The sequence below is a fragment of the Hirsutella rhossiliensis genome, assembly GCF_020360975.1.
Source record: "Hirsutella rhossiliensis strain HR02 chromosome Unknown scaffold00013, whole genome shotgun sequence".
Lineage (NCBI taxonomy): Eukaryota > Fungi > Ascomycota > Sordariomycetes > Hypocreales > Ophiocordycipitaceae > Hirsutella > Hirsutella rhossiliensis.
The window spans coordinates 1456743-1483302 of NW_025408679.1; the positions used below are offsets into that span (position 1 = coordinate 1456743).

The 26560-nt window shown below is 58.5% G+C and overlaps 5 protein-coding genes and 1 non-coding gene across 6 annotated transcripts; 2 read left to right on the forward strand and 4 right to left on the reverse strand.

The window, feature by feature from the left end:
• Window positions 1-2025: 2025 nt before the first annotated feature.
• HRG_09685 (WD repeat-containing protein) lies at window positions 2026-6339 on the forward strand (the record flags this gene model as incomplete). The annotated part of the gene is made up of 1 exon (XM_044868156.1): window positions 2026-6339. The coding sequence occupies one exon, from the start codon at window positions 2026-2028 to the stop codon at window positions 6337-6339; it is 4314 nt and encodes a 1437-aa protein (XP_044716737.1).
• A 610-nt stretch (window positions 6340-6949) lies between these two features.
• On the reverse strand, window positions 6950-8836 carry HRG_09686 (vacuolar sorting and autophagy-related subunit; the record flags this gene model as incomplete). Its single annotated transcript, XM_044868157.1, has 2 exons — window positions 6950-8365; window positions 8420-8836. The coding sequence occupies 2 exons, from the start codon at window positions 8834-8836 to the stop codon at window positions 6950-6952; spliced, it is 1833 nt and encodes a 610-aa protein (XP_044716738.1).
• Window positions 8837-9188: 352 nt separating this feature from the next.
• HRG_09687 (NUDIX domain-containing protein) lies at window positions 9189-10072 on the reverse strand (the record flags this gene model as incomplete). The annotated part of the gene is made up of 3 exons (XM_044868158.1): window positions 9189-9674; window positions 9727-9932; window positions 9985-10072. The coding sequence occupies 3 exons, from the start codon at window positions 10070-10072 to the stop codon at window positions 9189-9191; spliced, it is 780 nt and encodes a 259-aa protein (XP_044716739.1).
• A 1764-nt stretch (window positions 10073-11836) lies between these two features.
• On the reverse strand, window positions 11837-12739 carry HRG_09688 (uncharacterized protein; the record flags this gene model as incomplete). The annotated part of the gene is made up of 1 exon (XM_044868159.1): window positions 11837-12739. One exon carries the CDS (start codon window positions 12737-12739, stop codon window positions 11837-11839), a length of 903 nt encoding a protein of 300 aa, XP_044716740.1.
• A 4644-nt stretch (window positions 12740-17383) lies between these two features.
• HRG_12125 lies at window positions 17384-17498 on the forward strand. The gene has a single exon. It is a non-coding gene; the product is annotated as a tRNA-Leu (tRNA).
• A 3343-nt stretch (window positions 17499-20841) lies between these two features.
• Window positions 20842-22827, reverse strand: HRG_09689 (endoplasmic reticulum oxidoreductin 1 (ERO1) domain-containing protein; the record flags this gene model as incomplete). Its single annotated transcript, XM_044868160.1, has 4 exons — window positions 20842-20956; window positions 21030-21273; window positions 21364-22681; window positions 22738-22827. 4 exons carry the CDS (start codon window positions 22825-22827, stop codon window positions 20842-20844), a joined length of 1767 nt encoding a protein of 588 aa, XP_044716741.1.
• Window positions 22828-26560: the final 3733 nt, after the last annotated feature.

A 26560-nucleotide genomic window follows, 5' to 3' on the forward strand; every position in this document is an offset into this window, starting at 1 on the left:
GTTCTCCCGGCTCTCGACCACCACTTCACTTATCCAATGTAGTTGTTATTCTGAGCTTGACAAGTTACCCTACATGCTCATTAACGAGCCCGACTCATGTGACAATGACCTCGAAAATCATCTTCTGTTGGTGGCATGTCCCCCTTACACAGTAGGCTATAAGTCCCAAGGGTCTAGCCGTCTAGTTAATGCGCCTGCAGCTTCGTCCATGGGTGCCTAACAATAGGTGATGCTGCATATTACAGGGTTAACATGGCCGGGCGAATCAAAGCGTCTGGCAAACCGCCCGATGGACCGCTGCAGGGTTCATGCGGGTGAGAAAGGGGGAGGCCAATCCTCGTGCAGCTGCGTCGCTTTACTCGCTCAACCTCTCCCGCCAGCTCCCCGTCGAAAGACCCATTCCAAAGGCCCTCCCTGGCAACGGCACAATCGAGTCGAGCGTCGAGGTTGCCGACAGCAATGCTCTGGGCGCAAGCGACGCGATGGGGGCACTCTGGCACGCAAACGACGCGTCGACAGGCGCACAGCGGTCCAAGGCAATGAATATCAGTGCCATTGTCGGCGGCGTGCTAGGAGGTGTCGTTGTACTTGCCTGCCCTCGTCTCGGGAATAACATTATATCTGAAGAGGGGCCAGGGCCAACTCGACTCTGGTCATCAAGGGGGGAATTGTGACTTGCCAGGGCAGCCGGAGCTCGAAGCAACACATGTCCACGAGTTGCATGCTCATCAAAGGCCAGCCGGGGCGGACGGCGGGCAAGTCCATGAGCTTCCAACTCGCTGTATGGCTGCCCGATTAGAAACCAGTATAAGCAGGTAGACGAGGCACATTTCCATGACGGGCGAGACAAGGCGGGTCGTGGTGGTCCTGAAAGATGGACGGTCACAGGGCATAGCTCATGACCAAGTCTGCGGCAACCTTGGTGTGGTGGATGGCGATGCCCGTCCCGTCTGTCAGGGACAAATTCAGCAGCAACGAGGCCATGGAAGGGAATGTCTAGCCGTGCAGGGTCGACGAGGTCGGGCTTGCCGACTTGGACCATATTACCAAACTCGCCAATGCAACTCCAGGATGTGTGAGGGGGCTTGCCGGAAAGCAAGTTGAGGACAAGGTCGACGCCTCGGCCATTCGTCTCGCCCACCAGGCCCGTGAGCATTTGACGCCTTTGAAGAGTGTGGAGAGTCGACTTGCCTGCCCCTTTTGAAGCCGGCCGGCATTCCGCAGCCCCTGAAGGCACATCATGTAGACGCACAGCAGGGTTGCAGCCTCGTGGAGACTGACGTCGTCTGAGAACTTGGCGCATGCCAGGCCAGTGAGGACGACGCCCATTGCCACCATGACATGTTGACCATGGCGACGAGTTTCGACTGTGCTTGCTTGGTCGTCTTCTTGCGCGAAAGTCGAGGCCTACGTGGGGCTCTCGAATCAATCTGGACGTCGTTGGGGCCCAGTTTCCGAGGCCCTGGAGCTCTATCAGCCGATAATCAAATTCAACACCATGGCCGACGAGGTGCCGCAGTCCTGCTGGGAAAGGGGGTTGGGACGAAGCGGCAAAAGAAGGGGGGGGCAGAAAGTGCCCCAGATTTATTATTTGTATAGCGTTTCCATGCGCTCCACTGGTCAGTCCGCCTTCACCCCCACCCACGTCACTCTGGCCCACCACTGCTTGGCCTTCACCGCTTCACCTCCCGACTCCCTCTGCTCGTTCACGACGCGCGCCTCCGCCTCAATCCACGCCTTGGTCCATGGTATGGGATTGGAGTGGCCAATTGCGTCGTCCCATGCGTGCGGCTGACGAGAGAACAATAGCAAATCAGCTCCCCGTTCCTCACCACCACCGTCACCACCACCGTCACCACCACCGTCACCACCACCTCCACCTCCACCTCCACCACCTCCACCACCACGGCCAAAGCCACGTCGCCATCGTTGCGCCTCCCGCGCACCCACTGATCCGTCGCCGCCTGCTGCCGCCGCCGCGCCGCGAGGACATGGCGCCTCGGGTGTCGCCGGCCCGTCGCCACCATGTATAACCGCGACTCCAAGATCATGCGCAAGCTCCTCGGCAAGACGGCCGCCGATGCCTCGACCGGCGACCTCGCCGCCGTCGCCGCCGCCGCCTCGACCACGCCCGTCCCCGGCGCCTCCGCTGGCCCCGGCTCCGCCTACCGCCCCTCCAAGTCGCAAAACGCCGTCTACCCGGCCGGCGTGCCCATCTCGTGCTTCGACGTGGCCCCCGACAGACGCGCCGCCGTCCTGGCCGGCCCGCACATCCTCAAGACGGTCGTCCTCGACGCAAAGGGCTCCGCCGCCCGCTTCGGCCTCGGCGACGGCATCGACGTCCGCGCCGCCATCGCCTCGCGCCAGTCGGCCGGCCTGCGTGCCAGCGTCGTCGCCGACCAGCTCAACATCCGCGACGTCAAGTGGCACGGCCACTCGACCATCTTCACCGCCTGCGCCAGCGGCAACATCTTTGCCTACGACCTGGCCCGCCTCGGCGCCGGCGCCGCGGAGCCCCTCGAGTGCGTCCAGATGCACGAGGACTCGCGCCAGGTCAACTCGCTCGACGTCAACCCCCATCTCAAGAGCTGGCTGCTGTCGGGCAGCCAGGACGGCACCGCCCGCGTCTTCGACACCTCGACCCCCCTGCAGAGCCGCGCCGGCCTGCTCACCTTCCGCCAGCGCTTCGCCCCGCTGCGCTGCATCGACGCCGTCCGCCAGGTCGCCTGGTCTCCCGGCGCCGGCCACGAGATGGCCTGCTGCACCGAGGCCGGCGTCGTCCTCAAGTGGGACGTCCGCCATCCCGCCCGCCCGCTCCTCCGCATAAACGCCCACGAAAAGGCCTGCTCCGCCATCGCCTGGCACCCAGACGGCATCCACCTCATGAGCGCCGGCTGGGACACCAAGCTGCACACCTGGGACCTCGGCAAGACGGCCGACAAGAGGCAGAAGCCAAAGTGGACCATCTCCACCCCGGCCCCCGTCTCCGCCATCGCCTGGCGTCCGGGCCTCTGGTCCGCCACCACCCAGACCCGCCGCGTCGCCCAGGTCGCCGTCGCCTACGACGAGACGACCAACCGCCGCTACGGCACCTCGGCCGTCCACGTCTGGGACCTGGCCCGCCCCACCATGCCCTACAAGGAGATTGAGCGCTTCGACAGCTCCCCGACGGCCCTCCTGTGGCAGGACCAGGACCTGCTGTGGACCGTCGGCCAGGACGGCCTCTTCAACCAGTGCGACGTCGCCTTTGCCCCCAAGGCCCTCGACCGCCAGTCCACCTCGGCCATGGCCTTTTCTCCCCGCGGCGAGGCTCTCGTGTTCCTCGACGAGCGCCCCCAGTCCCACCGCCCACGGCCCTCGGTCACCCATGAGCCCCAGGTCAGCCATCGCCACACCTACGGCTCCAGCCCCGGCGCCCCCATGCTGAGCGTCAGCCGCAGCGACTCGGAGGAGGAGGTTATGAGCACCTTTCTCGGGCCCCGCCGTCGCGTCGTCGGCAACCGGCGGCCCGGCGGCCGCTCCGGCGCGCCCCTGAGCACGACGCCGCCGTCTGGGCCGGCCTTCCCAGATGACCCCAAGCAGACGCTCAACCTCGAGCAGTCGGTCGCCGTGACGGGTGTCTTCAAGCCCCAGCAGGCCATGGCCTCGGGCCGCATCCCCGCGGCAAAGTCGGTGCACGTCTACCAGTATCTCTCCAGCACCTACCTCGAGACGCTGGAGAGGGAGCTGCCATACGTGCAAGGAGGCGACTCGCTCGCCGAGCGCGTCGACGACATCATGGAGCAGTTTGCCCGCGCCGCCGAGAACGCCAATCAGTACCGACTCGCGCAGACGTGGAGAATCCTGGCCTATTCTATGGCTCTCCTCCTGAACCGCCGCGCGCAGTACCACCTCGAGCTCAGAGTGGGACAGTTTCAAAAGATGCACTCCGACGACGCCAAGGGTAGCGCAAGGCTCAAGGCTCCTGAGGCCGGCGGAAACAGCCACAGCAACGGCGAAGACACCCCCCGCCGGCCCTCGGTCCAACGGGGCAGCGTCGACGGCCGGATGCCTTCCCGCTCGCTGCTGGCCGAGGAAATCGAAAGCACGTCGAACGTGCCGACCCCCGTTGCCAGACCGGCCGACGCTGGGCTGCCAGACACGAGTGGCGGGAACGATGACGGCGCGTACCAGTACGGCCGACGGCTCACGCCCATTGTCGAGCCGGAGAGCCTGCACCTGGGGCCCGCCGCCCATGGATCATACCAAGAAGAGGGCATCAGCCCCCGGCACCGTCTCGACCCGGACCCCGTGTCAGGGGCGAGCAACGAGAGCAGCGACCCATCCCAGCTGTCGAGCACCGAGGGATACGACTTTTACGACACCGATGTGCTGGCGAAAGCCATCGACGTCCCCTTGCCGAAGAAGAGGAGTATGGAGTGGGGGTCCCAGGACCAGACGCGTCGAGGACAAGACCCGAGGCAAGACTCGGGCGAGAGCTTCGGAAACATGTTTTCAGTGTCGGACGGCACCAAACGCTCCGCGGCGAGGAGCTCGTCGAGCGGCGGCGCCTTTGCCCGGCCCAGCATCATGGCAAGGCAGGCATCGGACACGGACAGGTCGAGCGCCGCGTCCAGCGTCGAGTACGACAGCCGGATCCGCGGCGAGGCCGTGGGCGAGCAAGAAGCACCCACCGCATCGCGGACCTACACGGCGCCCAGCAGGAACGGCGGGCACCAGGCGGCGGGCGCCAACACGCCCGAAGAAGTCTTTATGATTTCACAGACAACGGCCGACACGTATCCCTCCCAGCCACTCTCATCTGACGCCGACGCGTCCCCTGCCGACACGGAGTCACCAACCGCAGGCAACGCTGTTCCCGGCATGGAAGTCACCCACGTCTCCAGTCCGCCGCCCGCCAAGCCAACGCCGGCGACGTCGACGTTGCCGAGACACGACCCGCGGCCTCACATCGTCGAGAGCGACTACCTCCCCTGGGATGACGACCCGCCGTACCCGCACCCACTGCAGCCGGACCGGGGCAAAGCGGTGCCGCCGCCGCCGCTGGACCCCATCGCCCTGGTGACGCGGGCGCTGGCCTTTGAGACGCAGCGGTCGGCGCTCAACGCCTCGGCCATGGTGCTCCTGCTTCGGCCGCTGGTGCCCCCATCGGCCGTCGACGAGGCCCAGGCCAGCGCCGTCGTGCAGCAGCAGCACGCGCGCCTGACGCGCATGGGCCTTTTTGTCGAGGCCGCGCTGCTGCGCAACCTGTGCGTCGGCGGCTGGCCCGCGGGGCTGCCCGACTGGGGCGCCGGCAGCGGCGGCGGCGGTGGTCCCTACGCGGCCATCTTTTCACCGGCGCAGCAAGGCGTCAAGGTCGGTCTCGTGTGTCCCGACTGCCGCAAGCCACGCGAGGTGAACCCGGCGGCCGGTGCCGAGGCCGTGTGGACGTGCGAGCGCTGCCGGTGTGTCATGGCGCCGTGTGCCGTGTGCGGCCACCGCGAGCTCGAACGACCGGCGCAGGTCCCCGACGAGATTGTCGCCGCCGGTGCCGATGGCGCCGACAACGGCGCCGCGTGGCTGTCCGAGTGGTGGTGCTGCCCCTGGTGCGCCCACGGCGGCCACGCCTCGTGCCTGCAGACGTGGCACGCCGCCGTCACGGCGTCACCCGACAAGGCAGCAGCAGCAGCAGCAGCTTCTTCATCGCCCGCGGCCAAGTTCAGCGACGGCTGCTGTCCTCTCGATGGGTGCGGCCACGCCTGCCTGCCGGGCAAGTACCGCGGCGAGACCATGACGGCCCGCGCCGACGAGCACGCCCGCGCCGCCCTCGAGGCCGCGCGCGTCCGCGACGACCCGCTCCGCTCGCTGCCCGGGCCCGCTCCCGCTCCCGCCCCTGCGTCGGCCTCGGCGCAGACGCCGCCCCCGCCGCCTCCCACGCTTCTTCCTGCGCCTCTGTCTCTCCACCCGCCCGGCCCCGCCGCCGCTTCGTCTTCTTCGTCACACGCTCCGCTGCCCCCGTCTCCTCTCTCCCCGCTGTCCGTTCGCCACCCGCCGCCACAGCCTCATCATCAGCACCAGCAGCGCGCATCCGCCGCCGCCGCCGCCCACGTACACGGCCCTGGCAGGCGCGCCAGCCCGCACGCCCGCGCGGCCAGCGTCCGCGGCGATGCGCACGACGTGGTGCCCCAGAGCAAGGCCGTCGGCGCCGCGCGCGAGTCCCTGCTCTCTCGCGGCCCTGGCAGTGTGAGCGAGAGCGGCGGCGGCATCCTCGGCTCAAGCCCCTCGTGCCGGCCCGCCAGCGCGCCGCTCGATCGCGAGAGGCGCAAGAGCGTCAAGTTTGCGAGGCCCGAGGGGGGTTGAGCGCGGGCTCGTCCGCTGCCCTTGTCGATCCCGTCTACTCCCCATGTCTTCCTGGGTATGTTGGGAGTCTAATTTACTCGACGTGCCCCGGTCGTGCCCGGTCGTTTACGGCACGAAGAGGGACCGACCACACGGTGCATGTCGGGGGCGCCCAAGTTCGATCCGCCCCTTTCTTACACCACACCTAGTACACTACTTTTTACGCAAACTCTTCTTCACTTTCTTTCATCTTGGAGGTAGCATATGGCAGCACGGCGTCTTTTCAGGTACGGGGCGCGGAAAAGCATCTGCAGCGAGTGCGCGGCCGTCGAGTCGATACGTGGTATTCGATACAAACGCCCAACGAAGGGGGCTGGCGCTTGCTACTTCGTGCTGAGAGCTGCGGAGGACAATGGCACGTTATTTGCTGGGCTCCAGTCCTGCGCCGGGTATCTCGGTCGAAAGGGGGTTGGGGGTAAAGGAAGAAAGGAGAAACAGGGTCAGGGACAAAAAAAAAGATAAATCTCTCACATCGCTCGCATTGTCCACGCAGACCACTCCTCGTATACAGCTCGTACAACACACACCCACACACACACATATATACAGAGAGAAGAGGGCACCCTTCTCCCTACCCCGCCACATTCTCGCGCAGCCCCTTTGTCCGCAGGGTAAACTTGGCCTCGCCGCTGCCAAACGGCAAGTCGGCGTCGCCCACGTCACCCCAGCCGCTCTGCTTGGACAGCCCGTTCCAGGCTCCGCCGCCGCCGCCGCCGTCCACGCTCCCAGCAGGCGGGGGGGTGCCCGCCGCGCTGCTGCTGCTCTCGGCGTCGACGGGCGGGGTGACGGGCATGCGCCCGCGCAGCTTGCCGGCCCAGAGGCCGCGGACGCCGCCCTTTTTGCGCTCGGGCACGTCGTGGGTTCCCGCGCTGCAGACGTAGAGGAGGTACTTGAGGTTGGGGAGCGAGTGACGGATGTCGACGACGCGGAGCCCCTGCGACGAGCAGAGAGCCTCGATGTCTTTGTTGAGCAGGAACCAGCCGTACTCGAAGCGCCACTGGCCCGTCGTCGAGCCCCCGCGCGGCAGGTACAGCGGGAACTCGCGCCGCGGCGTCGGCCTGTCCGGCAGATGGGAGATGTCGTCGCGCGCCAGCGAGCGCGACCCAAAGGCGTGGAGCGGGTAGGGCAGCGGCGACGACAGGTAGAGCTGGAGGTGGCGCGTGAGCAGCGTCACCAGGCCCAGGGCGGCCGAGAGGGCGTCCTCGTCCATCGTCTTGGCCGTCGCGGCGTCGTAGGTCGAGTTGGGCAGGGGCAGGTTGCAGATGCGAAAGGAGAGGGGCGGCGCATCGGGCACCGGCGTGATGGGGAAGATTTCGGACAGCTCCGAGCAGATGCGCCGGCGCTGCCCGTGGATCTGCTGCTCCGTCTGCTCGAGCAGTTGCGCCGAGGCCTCGAGCTTCTCCCGGTTGCTGGCAATGTCCGCCTCCACCTTGGCCTGCGCCTCTCTGCCCGCGAGGATGGCCGCTCGCCGGCTGCTGAGCGAGGCGCGCAGCTCGTTCCGCTGTTCCTCGGCCAGCCGGTTGGCGCGCCGTTGCCTCGCAAGGTACTTTTCGGCCCGGGCAACCTCTTCCTGAGCCGCCTCGGTGGCGCTGGGCGGGGAGTGCTCGAGTATCGAGTTTATCTGCGCCATCAAATTTTCTTGCGTCTCGAGTGCATCTTGTATGGAGCTCTCGAGGTTGGCCAGCTTCATCAGCGAGTTGTACGACGAGGTGGCGGCCGGCGGGGCCTGCTTGGGGTCGGCAGCCCTGGTAGGAAAGTCGAGGGAATAGAGGCCATCCTCGAGGTGGAAGATGAGGGCATTGGGCGGGAATCGCCGGTCTAGGAGCGTGCCGATGAAGTTGAGCTGGCGCAGGTCGACAAATTCGTCGAGGACAAAGACCCAGGCGCTCTGATTGGGGCGCCTTGACCAGACGCGGACTGTGACGGAGCAGGATCTGGAGACGCGAGGGCCCTGAGTGGCAAGGTCGAAGAATTGGAAGTTGAAGTTCTGTCTCGAAGGGTTAGAGACGGGACAAGGGCGCAATCTCGAGATTGCACGTACAGCCGACCTCTGACGCATCTCGCTCACGTAGACAGGCTCAGGGTCGCGGCCGACGTGGAGCGACAAGAAGACATGGCCTAGGGAGCCATTGACCAAGGCCTCGAGCTTCTTCTGGCGCGAGGCCGGGCTCGCATGCGCCAGGTTCAAGCTGATCTTGCGGGTCTGGGGCGGGCGCCAGCGCTTGTCGGAGCGCAAGCTCTCGAGGCGCAGGCTGTCGGTGGAGCGCGACGGCTGCAGCGATCCCGACCTGCGCAGTGTTCCAAGCGCGCTGGGGCTCGGGGGCAGAGCGGCGTCGTCGGCGGTGCAGCGGTTGGCAGGCGCAAAGCAAAGGTTGCGCAGGGAGAGGCCCTTGAGATGGCGCAGCTTGCGGTTCTGGGGGAGGAGACGCGGTCGGCGGGGCTCGGAGAGGGCGGACATGGCGACGCGGGCATGCTGCTGGGCCGATGTCGGCGATGACAGTGGTTATCTCGGCGAGGGTGTCCTCGTCGGTCGTGGCATGTCAGAGAATGACGATGATGGCGCGAGGTGGCGGATGGAGCGGCGGCGGAGGGAGGAGAGTCGGACACAGGCAGCGACGGCGAGGAGAAGGAGCAAGAGTTGCGCAGTATGAATCTACACGAAGAGAAGCAGAAGGCGATATTGGTGAAGATGGCTCGTTATTATGGAGTGCTATTAATGAAGAAAGGCGCCGTCGAGGTTGGAGGGGAGCTCGGGCGAGGCCTGGGGTATCGATATACGCATACAGCGATAACTGCATAAATCCCGTTACTCAGTACCGAAGCCAAAGCTTGTAGTTTCCCTCGACGTCGGTGTTGACGGCCTCGAGCAAATACTGATCGCAGAAGCCTTGGCCGTGGCGGTCCTTGAAGTTGGAAAAAACAAGGTCGGTTGCAAACGGCACCGCCATCTTCTGCCTGCCCTGGCCTTCGGAGCCGCGGACGACTACGACGGCGTCGAGGCGGCGGTTGGCGTCGACGGCCGCGTCAACAATGGTCACGTCGCGTCTCGCAGGGAGCGTCAAGGTGGCACGCAGACCATCCAGCTTCCAGCCGCCCCGAGCGGCATGATCCCATTTGATGGTGATGACGGGCCGGTCTGCCACGCTGTCTGGAGGGAGCCTGACGCTGAGGCCCCTGCTCTCGGTCAGGTTGTGCGAGTGCTCGAGGAGACGAGAGAGCGGGAGGAACAGGGGGAGGCTCTGCAGTTCATCGACGCTCCTCCAAACCCACCCGACGCGCTTTTCGGGCTCGTTGGCCTTTGCGGGCGTCAGCAACTCGGTCTTGGGGGGGCTCTGGTGGCCGGCTCACCTCGGACACAGCCCTGACGTATTGGATGGTGCAGTAGACAAAGAAGGTCAAGTACTCCTCGCTTTCCTGCGTCAAGAGGCCATAGGTGGTGTCGACGACCCAGAGAGCTTCCACGTCGACGCCCGTCTCCTCCTTGGTCGCTCGGACGGCAGCGGCGAGCAGGCCCTCGCCCGCGCCCACGTATCCGCCGGGCAGCTGCCACGAGCCTGAGGGATCTTCAGGAACCGCTGTCTCTGCACTGCGTGTGTGCTTGCTCACCTGCTCCATAGCCGCCGACACGTTGGCCGACAAGAAACTCGCCCCTGGTGCTGCGGATGATGACGGAGACGCCGATGCGAGCTGCCATTCTTCACTTGCTTTGCGTTGCTTTCCTCTTTCCCTTCTCGGTCTTGTTGCACGAGAAAACCGGACTCGGCAATGTTTGCAGGGCGAATCGGGAGGGACGGATGCCGATGGTACTCAAGGGTTCATGTCGAAAGCATCAACCGCTCCAAGTAGAACGCTGGTGCGGTATATATACTGACGGTTGAGATTCCCAGCGGACAATGGTGGTGCCTTGAAACACGGTTGAAGCTCTGCAGTGACTCGGTATTATCCCGACGACAGGACAGGAGGCAGAGGACGAGCGCTCTCTTCTGAATCATTTATTTGTCCTCGTCCGTCCATGCATCATCGCACAAGGCACAGCCAAACACCGCCGGAACTCTACCTCCTCACGACAGCACAAATGATGAACAGCGAGTGCTCTCTTCTCGAAGCATCCATCAGTCTCGTACAAGCCAGGCTCTCTTCGGAATCTACCGTGAATCAGTATCCGCATGACAGCATAAGTGATAACGATGAGGACCCTCCTCGTCCATCATCCCTCCCGAGGCGGCCTTCCGCCGCGCACGCATCCGACATGGCCATGGCTACGTCGTCATTCACGGTCAGGGTTCTGGATCCGGTTGCCTGTGACGCTTGCTTTCGATGGTCTGTGTGTGTGTGTTGTATTTTTCGTCCAGCGGCCTTTAGGCCGCTCAGGTCCCCGAGACGGGGCACAGGACGTGCTGAGCTAGACTATCTAGAATTCCTGCCACCGAAAGGCCACCCACCAGGGCCCCCGCGGCCAGTCCTCCCAGATGTCCATCCAGCATTTCAGGCTCTTTGGCGCTCCTTGTCGAAGCCTGTCTCCCGTCAGCGGGACTTCCAGGCGCGTGGCAATCGCCACAATGGTCAACCCTTGGTTTTTCCGGTCAGAATTCTCTCGCCCTTTGCTAAGGCTGCTGTCGCAGTCCATGCTCCAGTAACCAAGCGATGGAAATAGCGAGGAGCGGCGGCAGGAAAAACCTCAGAAGGAATCAGAGGCTGTCGCGCAGCTTGCCTTCAGGGAGAAAACCTCCGCGACCGGCCACCGTTGTTTAGAAGGGCGGACCTTCCAATACCCACAGCTCCTTGGTTCCGAAGAGAGCCATGAGGTCCGAGTGGACGTGTTGTCGAGACCGGCTTCGCAGAGGAATATGAACTCTCCTAAGGTCTTCCTCTGTGTTGTTAGGGTCACGATGGACCCCGCAGCTGAAGCGCGGTCGGGTCGCCTGCAAATCTGGCCCCAGCTAGCAAGCCGCTAACAGCCCTCCAGGGGACAGAATTTTTACAGGGGAGAGTTGTGCTTTCGATGGTCTGCCAGAATATGCAGGCGCTGTAGGGTAGCCTGTCAGCATCGCAGACGCCAATAAACGGACGGGTATTAACTTACGGATAATACGAAGGAAGAGTCCAAGGCAACCGGAGGCGGGAATAGAGAGAAAGCGGCTGGAAAGGGAGAAAAGGAGATAGACCGGTAGGCTCGGAAAGAGATGAAGTAACCTAGCCTTCCACCCCTTTCTGTAGCAGAATCTTCGACAAGTCCGTCATTCATCCCCTCCTTCACAGTCGGCCTCCCCGGACCACAACTACGGGTGCAGTTGTCGAACTCGATATTATCTGCCAAGGACAATCACGAATCCTACTGGTCAGCGGGCGGGGGCGCGTGCAAAACAAGCAGTAGAGGCTTGGTGCGGATAGAGACTCCTATCTATATAAATAGTAATAATCTTGGCTTTTAGGAGTCTCGCCGGTGTATACCAGCCAACTACTCATCATCGCACCCATCCGAGCGGCGCCACTGGGCAACCAACCGCTCTTCCACCTCTCTTCCACGGGAGTTCCTCGTGCTGCACACTCCTTTGGCGTTCCTAAAGTGCTTTGGGTCGGGACAGCAGGCGCCGAGTTCCCCTTCCCGCGTGCAACCGTCACGGTCCCGTGCCTCCCAGAACGCTTTAGACGTCTTCTTGTTACTGAAGTTGAGAGGGTTCCACCGGCAAACGCCGTCGTGATCGCGGGCCTCCCTGAATCGGGGACAGCATCCTGTGCCGCTGCACACGTCCGATCTCATCAGAGCATTCTCAGTGGCATGCATCCCACCAGGGCACCAGCTTTTGTCGACGGCTCCGTTGCATTTCGGCACGCCCTTGAGATGTTCAGGCTCTAGGTTGTCGGGGGCCAGAATGCTGGCCGTGTTGCCGCATGAAGCCTTCAGTACGCGGCCTTGATCGTCGCGCTCGGCCACAGCGTAGTCGGTGCTGCAGCATCCCCCAGCGTTGACGTAGACCCGGCCACTGTAGCATCCGACCTCGTCGTTGGGACGGTCACCCGAAGCTGGCGCCTCCATTTCAGCACCGCATCTGCCCGACTGAGGGAAAGCTTCTAGACTGGCATGAATCCCATTAGAGCATTGGAATTCGAAGGCAGAAACTCCGTTGCACATTGGCACGCCCTCGAAATATCCAGGAGTACCAAGCTTGTCACCGCATTGGATGTTAGATGCCTGACCTGCACCGTCGATCCCGGCCACAGCGTAGTCAGTGGTACAACATTCTCCAGACGGGGAGATGTAATAGGACTGGTCTATGCCAGCAATGCATCCGACTTCGCCACGGACACCCGAAGCCAGCAAGGCTAGCGCCGCCGTGAGGAACTGGGTAGTGAAAACCATATTGTTGCTTATAAAGGACGTCGGTCGGCAGAGGACGGTGGTGAAGACTCGTGGTAAGAATTGGCCAACTCGTCGCCAGGAGGCAAGACTCTTATTTATAGAGGGAGGTTGGCGTCGAAAGAAGTGCCAGGCAGATGAGACTGATGAGGGAGCGTCTGGACCATGAAGATGAAGACGCGGGTATATATAGAGAACTGGAAGTTTCGATGCCTTCTTCCTGTAAGCCTGCGAAATCCGCTGGAGTGGAGGCGGGCCAAGAACAGACGATGCTGCATAAACCAGCACTCGCACCGCTTCCGAGTATGGATGATTCCCAAGCCCGGCTGACTCGTCAAGATACCCCGGCCGGCCATAGGCATACTGGAGGTCATATTGACGAGGGAAAGGTAGCATTGCCTATTGGCCTACGAAACTCAGCCGGGCACTCTATAAGAGGAGGATTCGATACGTGAGATTACCCAGAGGCGTACGAGCATTGAGGCTTTTTAGTGGCCAAGACGGAATAAACAGTTGGATTCGCCGATGGCTCTAATACTCCCTAAAGAAGCTTAGCTTTCCGTGGTTGAGCAAGCCAAGGCTTTTCAAAAGAGTTGAGTTATGCGGGGAATGTATGCATGTGTCAGGACAAGGAGAGGCTTGTAATACGCATTAACACCTCTATCGGGACCCTGCCTTTCCGGATGTAGCGGTATATTTGCCGGCTTGACGGTATGCATATTTATTAGACCCTTGCTTAGACCAAGGTCAGGCATTCTAGGGATGGTCTGCTAATACGACTGCTCTCGAACGTTATCCTCGGGCATTCATCGTGAGGGCCTCCTACGTCCAGTAAAGATGCGTAAGAATGGTGATATAAGTTTCGGACCGACCACCAGGCGAGCCGGTTGTCGTCCCGCGGAGTATCGACAGCGGCCTTGCGGTTCCTGGCCTTCAAGGGCCGGCCTATTAGTAGAATTACTCGAATTCCTCTTAGCTCGGCGCGCACGCCGAGCCGTATTCTTTACCTAAGACTTCGTCTTCAACAGAATAGACTCAGGATCATATAAAGGATCATCTATGCATTAGAGCATAACTCGCCTCAATTATCGCATTGGGCCGGATGCATTGACTTAACTGTATGCTCGACGGCTTTACCCGCCCTCTGCCCCTACTCTGGCTGCTGCTCTTGCGAGCTTCGCCTTGGGCCCCGCTCTCGTCTTCGCTTTCTGTCGATTTGGCATTCAGGCTATGTTATATCGTGACGGGGGGAGAGCTCAACACGGCTCGCCTTGTCCACAGTACTGTACAGGAGTCAGCTGTATAAGCCTTGAGGGCCATAGTATCGTCTTCTAGGTCTCGCTCTACTTTACAAAATCCTGGCACTACGGAAACTAAACTTCCCGCAGATGGGGGTTGTGGTGGAGAAGAACGTGAAGCTCAACTACCAGAAGATGACGATGAAGACTGTAGACTAGAGAGGTTACAGGCCGGAGACCGACTTTTCCATCGATTCGATCGCTCTCTACACAGAGCGCCGAGCGTGAGGAGAGTCGTGTCGATGAACAAGACGCAAAGCAAAAGGATTGTAGCGTCGTCCTGTCCAGCCCAGACTCTAGGGAACCACATGTCGTACAGATCATGAAGGAAGAATACACTTCTTCTCGTCACCGAGACGGGAATCATCGTGACCATCATTGTTGTAGATATCATATCGGCTCCACACAACGGCATCGCTGCCGTGACGCAACCCTTGGCAGTAGCATTGTCAAACTTTGCCAACCCTTCGTCCTGGGCCTATGGACTGCTCTGGACCACGCTGCCAACATTCACAATGAAACTTTCAAGGGAATGTGGAGCACTGCCGTAGCTGCAACAGCACATCGCCAACCATACGTCAACCTTTGTACACCGCAAGCCACCAACGGACCATTTTGTTGAACTATATATAGGTCCTGCCGAAAAATTGGCGAAATCCGGACGAACTTGGCACGCATAACCCAGCGTCTGAATTAGGGTATTGAGGGACAAGATCACCTGGCGGCGATCTTATTCTCTCGTCTTGGCCACTCATATTGCTCATTTTTAGCATGTCGTCAATTTCGGCTATCGAAGAGCATCCAATTTTCGGAGTGTCCCGCTGCCAAGTCTGCCCAGAAGTGGTGAGTTTTTACGCATCTCTCTTTCTATGGATGATTTAAGGCGCTTAGAAATAGGCATGGTCTGGTTGGCGCGGCCTTCAAGTCGAATCTGGTGACATTATAGGGTTAGTGCCATTAACATGCCGTCTATATCGACGGCTCTCTACGACCTACCTCGGATGCCTTTGTCCTCACACGAGCGAGCTCAAGCGCAGAAGCGTCACTGCCGTCACGAGTCTGCGGCCGGCCATCGAGCTTGCGAGTGCGATTCATGCCTACAGTTTAGCATCGCCAGCTTGGATGTCAGCCGGGTAGTCCTTTTCCCGTTCAATACCAGGGACGACAATATGGACGCTGTGGGACAGTGTGTCCATCAGCCAAGTGAGGCAAAATTGGACCCCTCGACCTGGCCAGTTTAACCGGACCCCTTGCTTGACTCTGTCTGCTTTTCTTGATGGCTTAATGTTGCTTGGATGGTACTATAAGATATAATATGCCTAGACTACTAGATTTCCTTATAAAATTGGTCGGAAATAGATATTAGGAACTCTCAACAGAGGAAAGGGGCCATACATAGGTGAAAACAGCAAATGCATGTCTTGGCCTATCTTGTAAGACATGCGAGGGGCTAATATAGGCTTGGGTTATTACTACCCAGCTAAAACGAGGCATTATTAAAATGTCCCTATATATAAGCCATGCCCTTTATACGTCTTGCTGCTAGGAAAATCATTCAGGGGTTAGTTTCTTAGTCTGACAAGAACTCATGGGCCTTGGTTAACAAGCGCACTGCTTACGCTAACAGGCGCACAAAGGGTGGAGAGCTGTGGCGCACACGCCTAAAGGGAAGGTCATCAGGATTATCTAGATACGTAGTAGGTACAGCACAGTACTGTATTTACAGCCACATCTCTCCACTTTTGTGAGCCTGTTAGCGTAAGCAGTGCGCTTGTTAGCCATGGCCAAGTAATACATGTACGGATACGAAAACGTACTCCGTAATTCTTGTAGGTCTTACATATTGACTGCAGGCCTTGGCGCCTTTAGCCGCCTCAGTCACTATAATCCTCCCACCTTTAGGCGGCGCACCCTTTAGTGTTGAGCCCACAGGTTATCCCTACACGTTGGTCGGCACATCTGGCGGCGGATTGTTTGGTGGGGGCCCCCACTGCCCTAAACCGCCAAGACGGTAATTACCGATGTCGGGAATCATCCGCTTGACGAGGCAAAAGTGGAACGCTCCAACCGATGCATTCATTGGTGCGGAATATATCCTCCTCTTGCCGACAGCTACCCTACAGCATCTCCCTTTTTCAATCCTCACGGTATGGTGCTTTCCAGCCATTCGCTCTCCTCCATGTGGACCTACAACGTATGGCCCGAACAGACGGTCCCCCGATTGGGCGGGAAGAAGTCTGCCGCCGCGCAACGGGAATACTTGAGCCTAAAGTAGGGATTTGACCACCACTTGTGAAGTGATGTTCCACGCCTTGTCCGAATATCCGAGTGATGATGCATCGTTCACCATCGCGTTGTCGGCACCTCTTAGCTTCCTTCCGGCTGCGACTGATCAGGCGATCCCCCGATGGAGAATGGTTGTCATCTTCACCGTCGCCACCATCATCCATCCAGCCAGACTGTCGGGAGTCGCGGCCTCGCTTGCGTGTACACTGGGTGGTGGTGGCAGAAGGCTGCTTGGCTGAGCCCGCGTGACCAGGTGCGAAGAAATCTACGCTACCGTTAGCGATTATATGTCCCTAGGGCACAGGTTCACGTACAGGCGGAAACAAGAGGGCGTTGAGCGCCAGTTGGAGTGCATGTTCCTCGTCTAAAACGCTTCGATCGTCTCGGCCAAGCAGATTCGTTTTCTTCACTCGTCCATGGGCATACCATCATCAGCTGGCGCGGTAAGGGCGGGCCTGACCTCGGAAAATTTGGGTACGGCGGCCAACTCGCCGGCCGGGCGGTCCTGTTAATAGTCGCAGAGGTTGCGCACGAGTTGCAACAGCTGCCTCGGTCGGATGAAGACATGGGTAGATGACGAAGGGTTGGTCTACCGTTCTGTAGGTACGTACAGAGCAGACCGGTAGAAGTGGGCGGGGGCCCCACCAAATCGGCCGCGGAAACTGTCAGGCCCGGCGGGAGCAAGGATCAAGTCAGATCCGCACTGCGTAAGAGGTCATGTGATCAAGTTACTGACTAAGCGGCATTCGGTTGGTATGTCTTGTCGCCGGCTGCCTTGTTCGTGCTATCGAGGTGGGAATGACACAGAGACATGTCGAGCCGGGTGACGAGCGTCCACAAGGCCTCGGCGATGCGTGGAAAGAGGCACCGGGAAAGGTAGGACCATGGAATTTGTACTCTGAACATGCTCCGGAGTAGTCGTCATGTAAATACTGGACTTGGCAAATATTAACTAACACCGTTGAGAATGCGACTAATATCGGGGCCTATACTAGCGAGGAAGCGAAATAGCGGAAGAGTATATAGTACCATTTATTTAGAGCCTATACATACAAGATGAAATGGTACTTTGGCCGAGTGGTCTAAGGCGCCGTGTTCAGGTGGCAGGAGTGGGTAACACCCACTTCGCATCTTTCGCGGTCTAGTAATAGGCGAGGGTTCGAATCCCTCAGGTATCATTCTTTTTGTCGACATGACATAGACACTATCACTTTTGCTTCCCGGCCCCTTGTAGAGCAGTATCCGTACGAAGTGCGCATATATTTAGAACCTTCAATAATTATACGCGGTTTGGCCGTTTATTGATGCTTTTGAGTATAATTTCCATCTTAAATAGACAACAACCTCTTGTGTTTGTTTCCTATAGACCAATTCGCTTGCAGTTGGCCCTGACCTTGATAACTCGCAGAACCATGAGGCCGTGTCTCTCTAACCTGACTGAGTTATCCCGGAGGAAATGGTACTTTTGTTGTACGTCTGTTAATTGTGCTTTCGAAGCGGCGATGCGATCTTGGCATTGGCTTCTGCCACGCCAAGATCACAAAGACGGTTTCGCGACCAGGAGCAACCGACGGCGAGGTGCTTCTTGAATGCCGCGAACCGGCAGATTTTGAATTTTGTTCGACTTGTGTATCGAGATGGATCCCGAGTATTTAGTGCCCATGTTATTTTGAAGAAGAATCTGCTGGTGGCGAGGATGCTGTATTCCGCACCGACCAAGCTGCCCTTTCTGGTGCGTGTTTGGGTATCTAGGGTCCCAAGCCGGAGCAGCCATGGCTTTTGCTGCGTTAACCATAACTCCCAAAGTTTTTGTTGCAGTGTTTGCAGCGCGCCATATGGTTGGTGGCTTGTGAATGAAACCCATGAAATATTCACTGCGGTTTTTGCAGCGCACGAGGCGGTGATTCAATTAGATTGTCAAGATTGTCAAGATGGTGGCGGCCCAGGTGCTGGCTGTCTTGCCTGAGTTCCAGGCCGAGTGCGGCGGCAGGTTCTCGCGTCCATCGGACAACAAGACTTGCCGACATTTCCACATCGGCTTCGTCTACTTCATCCTTTTGGGGCCTCCGAAAAGTGCGCCGCCTCGACCGTAAGTCGTATGTCGCGACCGTCATCACCTCCGACAAGTGCGCCATCTCGATTATAAGTCGCGTTTGGCGACTGTCATCACCTCCGACATATCGGTGTCGTCTATAGGATAGCTCGTTCCCGTGGCCTCAGACAGGAGCGCCGTCTCGACCGTAAGTCGTATGTCGCGACCGTCATCACCTCCGATAAGTGCGCCATCTCGATTATAAGTCGCGTTTGGCGACCGTCATCACCTCCGATATATCGGTGTCGTCTATAGGATAGCTCGTTCCCGTGGCCTTAGATAGGAGCGCCGTCTCGACCGTAAGTCCTATATCGTAACCGTCATCACCTCCGATAAGTGCGCTATCTCGATTATAAGTCGCGTTTAGCGACCGTTATCACCTCCGATATATCGGTGTCGTCTATAGGATAGCTCGTTCCCGTGGCCTTAGATAGGAGCGCCGTCTCGACCGTAAGTCGTATATCGCGACCGTCATCACCTCCGATAAGTGCGCCATCTCGATTATGAGTCGCGTTTGGCGACCGTCATCACCTCCGACATATCGGTGTCGTCTATAGGATAGCTCGTTCCCGTGGCCTTAGACAGGAGCGCCGTCTCGACCGTAAGTCCTATATCGTGACCGTCATCACCTCCGATAAGTGCGCCATCTCGATTATGAGTCGCGTTTAGCGACCGTCATCACCTCCGACATATCGGTGTCGTCTATAGGATAGCTCGTTCCCGTGGCCTCAGACAGGAGCGTCGTCTCGACCATGAGTCATTGGTGGCGACCGTCGTCGCCTCCGCACCCTGCCCCCTTCCATCATCCGGCACAACCGGGAAGACGAACGACGGTGCGAGACGAGGAAGTCAACAGGCGGCGGCGGATGCTGCTGCTGTTACGCCCCTCTCTCCCTTGTCGGCATCCCTTCCCACGGCCGGGGTGGTTCGTCTTCTCCTCGACTTCCTCACCCTTGACGATGCCAGGACCAATATCGAGTGGCCAGTTCCGCATCAGCTCCAAGGAAACAAGCCCCTTGAGACGTTCCTCGAGTGAGGGCGCGGCGCGGAGGTCCGTATAAATGCTCCGTTGCAGTCGCTTGAGGCCTTGTCGACACCGAGGCGCCGCCGTGCGTGTATGTGTGTGGCGTCGGGGCTGGCAAGTTTGATATCCTTGGACGTCGGCGCGGCCATTCATAGCTGTAGGGTCTGTATCGCTGAGCTGTATATCAGCAGCAGGATCGGGACCGGTCAAGCCCCAGTGCCCTCTCTGAATAGAGCGAGGGCGTGTCGTCGCGAGTTTGCCTTCATCCGTTGTCGAGGCAGCCGACGAAACTCGCTCAAGATTGGGGGGAGACACGCCCGAAACCTCCCACCCGCTCCTTCGGGCGTCGATGGTGTTCCCGAAAGCGGCGGTGGGGAGCCCGTAGATGCGGGCTGGCGAAGACAGCCGGGATTGGGAAGGGCGGCGACAACAGGGCGTGGCGATGGGATTCGCATACCGGAAACCCAATGCAGCCTCTGTCGCCAGTAAAGGAAACCGACCTTTTGATATGTTTGGCCGGTCCCATATCCCCTCTCCTCCCGACTGGACCTTGATGTGAAGAAGGTAAGGAGCAAAAAAAAATCGGCAAGTCTGGCGGGAGGGAGCTGGCTCTTTATACCCGCCGTCGGTCAACAGAATCACGTCGTCTAGACCAGGGCGTTGCTCCGAGCTACCCAGCCTGTCCGAGTTCCAGCGCAGTTCCAAAGGACGAGAGCACGACGAGGACAATGGCGGGAGCGAGGGCCACTTGCTGGCCAGTCCTTGAATCACGATCAGTGCCACGGCTTCGCCATTGTGGCCTTGGCTAAACAAAGCGGGTTCAGAAGACAGACTGCAGGACAGGATATCCTTGAATCAGTGCACGATCCAGATGTGACCTGCTCAGGGACGATGCGGGCGGCTACACGTGGACAGCACGAGGTCATCCATGACGGGACAAAACAGAAAGCGGTGCGGCGTCAGAAAGGGGCGTGGACATGAGTGGACGGGGCTCAACACAATGGCCTGCCACAGGAAGAGGAGCGAACCGACGCCGAGCAAGTGACGAACCAGGCCTGTCGTCGTTCCCGCTCTGCCGTGAGACAAGTTCGGTAGTCGGTCAGCCAGCCCCAGACAACATACCTTGGAAGCAAAATAGAAACCATGACCCAGGGATGCGACACACATCGGAGGAGCACAGCCGCCCTCCTCGGTCCCGACAAAGACGAGCAAAGACGGCGTCACATTGACCCCTGGGGGACCCACGCACAACACCAAGTCGTGTCCGAAGCGAAGAAATAACCATCATCCAGGTATCCTCCCACCTATATGCAAAGTCCATCGAGGATAGGATACAAGAATGCGAGAGAAAAACAGCCAACTCCGGTGAGATGCATACGCCCTGCTTCCAACCTACCGTCTCCTTTCACAGCTCATCCCGGTTTACGTCTGGAAACTCAATCTTCCACTGCCGCGGGCTCACGGGCAGGCCGACCCAAAATTGCCACAGGCGCACCGTCTCTGTCGAGATGATGTGCCAGCTGTGGACAGGTTAGCACAGTGCCATCACCTTTGGTCACCGAGTCACATGGCGCGAAAGAGCAGAGCACTTACAAGGTCTTGGGTGCCCGCAGCCAGCCGTTGACGACGATCTTGACGGCCACGCGGAGCCGCTCAATCTCGTGCACGACCCGGTCGCCAAACGAGTCGCTCTTGGGACCCCGCAGCCGCAGCGCAATAAACTCGCGCACCGCCTCGTCCTCCTCGTCCTCCAGGTATTCGGATTTTCCCTTCCCTTCCCTCTCTTCCCTCGCGGGCTTCTCTTCCCTCTCAGACTTGACGCTGTGGGCTGCCTTGTCTGGTTTCGCGACCGTGTCAGGGCCGGGCGACGTAGCAACGGCCGGCGAGACTCCCCCATCTCGCTCCGCCACCATCTGTCTAAACTTGCCAACCGCCCTGAGCGACTCGCTGAGGCGGGCATACGTGTTGAAGAGGGCGACGAGCTCGGTGCGCTTGAGGACGGGGATCTCGCCGCTGTTGTTCTCAAACTCAAACAGGACCTTGAGGGCCGTGCCGTAGCCGTTGGTCTGGATCTTGCCCCAGAGGCGGCACTTGTCGCAGCCGACGCAGTCCATGAGGCGGCTGACGTTGCGGAAGCGGTTGCGAAAGTCCTCCTTGAGAGATGGGCCCTCGCCGTTGACAAACATGAGGCTCTCGTCAAAGATTTGCGGCACGCCGCCGGCCTGCTGCGTCACCTCGAGCACCTTGGCCCGCGTGGCCTCGTCCTCGGACGGGTCGCCCGTGCAGAAGGTGTACTGCGGCCTGCGGATGTGGGGCCCGAGCTTGACCACGGCCCGGGTAACGAGGGCGTAGTTGAAGTAGAGGTTGCTGATGCGCTCCGGGTGGCCGTGCAGCCGTTCGAGGTAGCACGAGAGGTTGGGCTGCCACTCGCCCGTCATCTGGTCGAGGAAGCTCCAGCACAGGTGGGCGCTAATGCTGGCGTGCATGCCCGACACGACCCTGTAGAAGACGCGCTTCTCGAGGCACTCGTCCTCGACCTCGTAGCCTGTGTGCGCGACAAAGGGCACGTTGGGGCGCTGCAGGCGCTTGGCCTCGAGCTGTGCCTGTCGACCGGCGGCGTCCAGGACATGCTTGAAGTCCTGGGCAGCGGGGCCGGGGGCCCGTGGGGAGATTCCGAGGTTGGCCGAGTGCGGGAACGAGTTGCGCTGGAAGCAGTTTTCGCGGTAGATGGCGTCCCAGATCTGCTTGGAGCTCTCGCCGCCGTAGCCGGTGAAGCGCTCGGGGTTGCGCAAGAGGCTGACGTAGTCGCCCTTTGAGGCGGCGCTCTCGTCCTCGGGCACGCAGTAGTCGCGATCGTCGCATTCATCGTCGTACTCGACGACGCAGCTCTCGCCCACCCCTTCGCCGAGCTCGCCCTTGAGCGGGCGGTCCGGGTGTTGCCGCCGTTCCTTCTTGCCGGGGTGGCGGGCGCGAGGCCCCTCGAGCTTGCTAAGCTCGCTGGCGCGCCAGACCTCGGGGATGTCCTCTTCGTTGTCGAGCGTCTCCACGGCGCATCCTATGTTGCCGCACATGCCGTTCTCGTCGTTCCAGAAGGGACATCGCTTGTGGAAGAGGTTGAGGCGGTAGTGGGAGAAGAAGTCGGTCGAGGAGACGAGGTTGTCGAGGGCGGGCTTGACCTGGCCATTGAGCTTTTCGAGCGTGGCATACGAGGCGCAGGCGTCGTTGACAATGGATTTGGGGGAGATCTGGAGCTGCGTCAGCCGAGGGCAAGGAGGGGTTTCAGGGGCAAAGCGCATCGTACCGCGCAGTCGGCCTGGGGCGTGGAGCAGCCCGAGGGCGCTGCCCAGAGAGCAAAGACGGAGAGATAGAACAGCCTGCTGGCCGACTTCATGGTGACGGGGAGACGAGTTCAATGCCGTGGGAGGTGCTGGGTCGCGGAGAAGACGTCTCGAGATTATCGACGGAACGCAAAAAAAGCCCTTGAGCTGCCGGCACAGAGTATGTGGTGGTGGGCTCTGGAGGAGCAGCTAGCTGGCTGGCTAGGTATGTCAATGAAGGGACGAGGAGCGAGAGGTCGAGACGAGGACAAAGAAGAAGCCACGCTGTCTGATGGCGATCAGCCGACGACGCCTGATGCTTATGTGATACTCAAAACGCACTGGACAGGGACCTGAAGGTTTGCAGGCGCCCCCTAAAACACTAACACGACAGGGGGGCTCAGGGGCGTACCGTCAGGGTTCGTAGCCCCGGACTGACCAGCTGATTCTCGGGGTCTTGCAGAGCATTTTCAGCGGCCGAGCTAAAACAGCCGGCCCGCTGTAGGCCGCTATTGGAGCCACTGCAGAATCAAGCCCCCATCGGACGATGCGCTGTCTTTGCATTGGCTGCCCCCTTCACCCTCTTCACCCTCAGGCCACCGACATTCGATTCCAGTCACAGCGACAGCCAGTGCCAATGCACAGAGCACCCGCACCCGCACCCACCCCTCGAACCTTCTGACCCCTCGGCCCTCGCCGCGCAGCCGTCCGTCCGTCCCTGCTCGGGGGTCCTGGCGGGACTGGCTGGGTCGGTCTTTGAACTGGCGCCACGATGCGTCGACGGCTGAAGAACCCAACCAGCCGTCCGGCGATCTGGCTTCTTATATTTCCGCCCTTGGACGATCATGGCAGTGGGACAAACCGCGCCAACATGGACATGTCATGCTTCAATCGTCTCCGAGATTGCCCCCGGCGCCGTCAACCGATTACGATGCTGCAATGCTTCCACAATCAGCATCATGGCCGAAATCAGTGCGCAATCAGGCACTCAAAGCCAGTGTACGGCCCGATGCGGATTTCTGGCCGCAAATCGCCCGTTGTCTCTGGCCACCTCAACCTGGCTGTGTCAGGGCTGGAAGGTGAGTGGTCAGATGGCTCGATCCATGCCATGACAGTATTCCCTGGACCTGTTGGTTCAGAGGGGAGCTGACGGATGACTGGGACATGGTAAGCAAGTTTGACAGGATCCGAGAAGGCGTCTGGGTCGGCAATGCGGTTCTCCCAAGGGTATCGCCGATGCCTTGGTTGTTGACAGAGAGCAGGCCGTCGTAATCGAGACCCCAGTTAAGCCCGGTCCCTTCAGATAGAAAGGGTGGCGACTTGCAAAGATCAAAGAGTGCCTGGTGGGGGCAGGCCGAGGAGCATAGGCAATCTCCAGAAGCGACCAGCAGGCTTCATGAATGGGAAAGTCGTGTTGACCGCGGAACGCAGGCTGACAGACCACACAGATGCTGTCACGACTTGGAGACGTGTATCACTTGTCATTCCAGCGGGAGGTGAAGATGGGAGGGGCTATAAAATCGCCGGCGTCGGCGTCATTGTAAAAGCCGACTCCCGTAACTGCGATGCCCTTGCGGCCCGACAAGACTGTTCATGTGCGATTAGCTCCCGTCCGTCCAACAGCAGTCACGACGAAACCCTCACGAATGCGAGACTGATTCAACCCAGTCGGAGAGTCTAAATTCTCGTAATCAAAAATGAGACATCCGCAGATGGTGCAAGAGAAAACGCAGCGTGTGACGGGTTCAACGGGTTCACTCGTGTTCTCATCGGCCACGCCGGAGCCAAGAGAAGAGGACGTTTGTGCTGCTGTCATTGCTACATATTGTGCGCAGAAGAAACGCGTTTTGACTACCAGCAGTCAGAAACACAAGTGCTAACCTTTGGGAGAGGTATTAGACGCATCGAATGGATCCATCGAATATAAGGTGATTTGGATGCCAACCGGGGTGTCCATTGACGTCCTCTGGGGTATGCGGGCATTGGAATAGGCCGGGAAGCTCACTTCAAATGAGTTTGGTTAAGTTGTGTTGGCAAAGGAGCCACATAGATCTGGCAAACTCGACATAGACGCTGAGTCTGAGTGAAATGGCGAAGTAGTGCCAAGATAGCCGCTATGCCACCTTTTTCGACTTGCTATTAAGGATGAGTGAGTGGAGTGAAATGACCATTTCTAGTAGAAATGGACAGCAGGGATATGCCCCCAGGTATAGGTTTAACTCCTCGGCACTCGTAAGGACGTAGACACGTCATCACAATATAAATTCCGTTATGGGCCTGTGATTCCCTGACTGCAGCATCCTTGCTAAGCGTTCTCTCCTGAACGAGTTTAACAGACTTCACAGAGATGCCCAAGTTTTTATAGAAGTGGGCAGTATGATTATGTGTCGCTAATGCAGCTGATCCTTGATTTAAACGCGCCAATGTTCGACAGTTGGCCAGACGTCCGGAGTTAGACGTCAGTTATGGTCGCGAAATTCGCTTAAGCTTTCTTCAATGAGAGAATGCACTTCTACTTAAAGGATGCCTTGCTGGCCTGTCCAAATATAATCATATCATCTTGCGAGAATTATCAGTCAGTAAGTATATAGCAGAACAGGTTGAGGCGAAGATTCCGAGTCTAACTCTACTTATACTACTGTTGAGGAGAGTGGGCATAAGAGGCCACAGTCATGCCCAATGGACCCAATAGTCATGCACAAGGAAGCCTGCCTGACCAACATGACTCCCCTAGCCCAAGGACATTATGCAGGCCTGACTTAGGTATAGGAATATCTCAATGCCTCTTTTAGCTAGCTATATGTGGTCACTATACCTATATAAGCCCCTCCCTTATCCTAATAGATAGACTAGGATATAAATTACTAAATTTACCTTTCTATGCCCCTATTTCTTTTACTATGCTCTTAAGCCCCTGCTTAAGAGTTATAAGCCCGGCCTATACGGCTAGATTATCTTTTGCCCGCCGATATTACCTTTAAAGCTATTTACGAGCTATTAACGCTATTATAACGCTTAAATCGTAGTATTAAGGCAAGGAACCTAGCTATACTAAGGGGTAATACTAGAAATATACGAATTACGTATCCCTTAAAGAAGGATATTATTTATTAAGCTAGAACCCTTAATTTTCCTAAGATAACGTTAAAGGAAGTAAGAGGGGATAATTATATTATAAGACTAAAGGAAAGCCTCGATTAGACCCTATAGATTAAGGGGATTAAATCGTAGGCCTAGACTTATAAGATTTAGGAATATACTAACCTAGACGGCATAAAGGAGCTTAAATAGCCCTAATAGCCGGACTAAGAGCAATTTATTATTAACCTTAGAGGGAGACCTTCCTAACGAGAAGATAAAACCGAGGCTACGTTCCTTACGAGGCGAATAGGATATAACGAACGATACTAAGATATAAAGGACTCCTTTCGTAACCTCGAGAAAAGGTTCTAGCTATAATTCGATCGCTATAAGGTCTAGTAGAAAGCCCTAATCGTACTTAAAGAATTAATTAAGAAAACGATTAGTAAAGGGCTTTAGGGGATAACCTTAATATATAATAGCCTAAGAGAGAAAATTAGGGAATTAAAGAAGTAAGCCCTGCCTTTAGAGGTAAAGGAGAAAAAGCTAATTTATAAGAGATATACGACCTCTATTAATAAAAGAGGTATATAAGACTAAAAAGCGTAGGTAGAATAGCTCGACTAAATTATTATAGATTTACGAGACCTTAAGGTTAATATACTTAATAATATAAGAATTAGATAGGATTTTCTTATAGTAGTAAACGAGTAGGACCTTTATTAG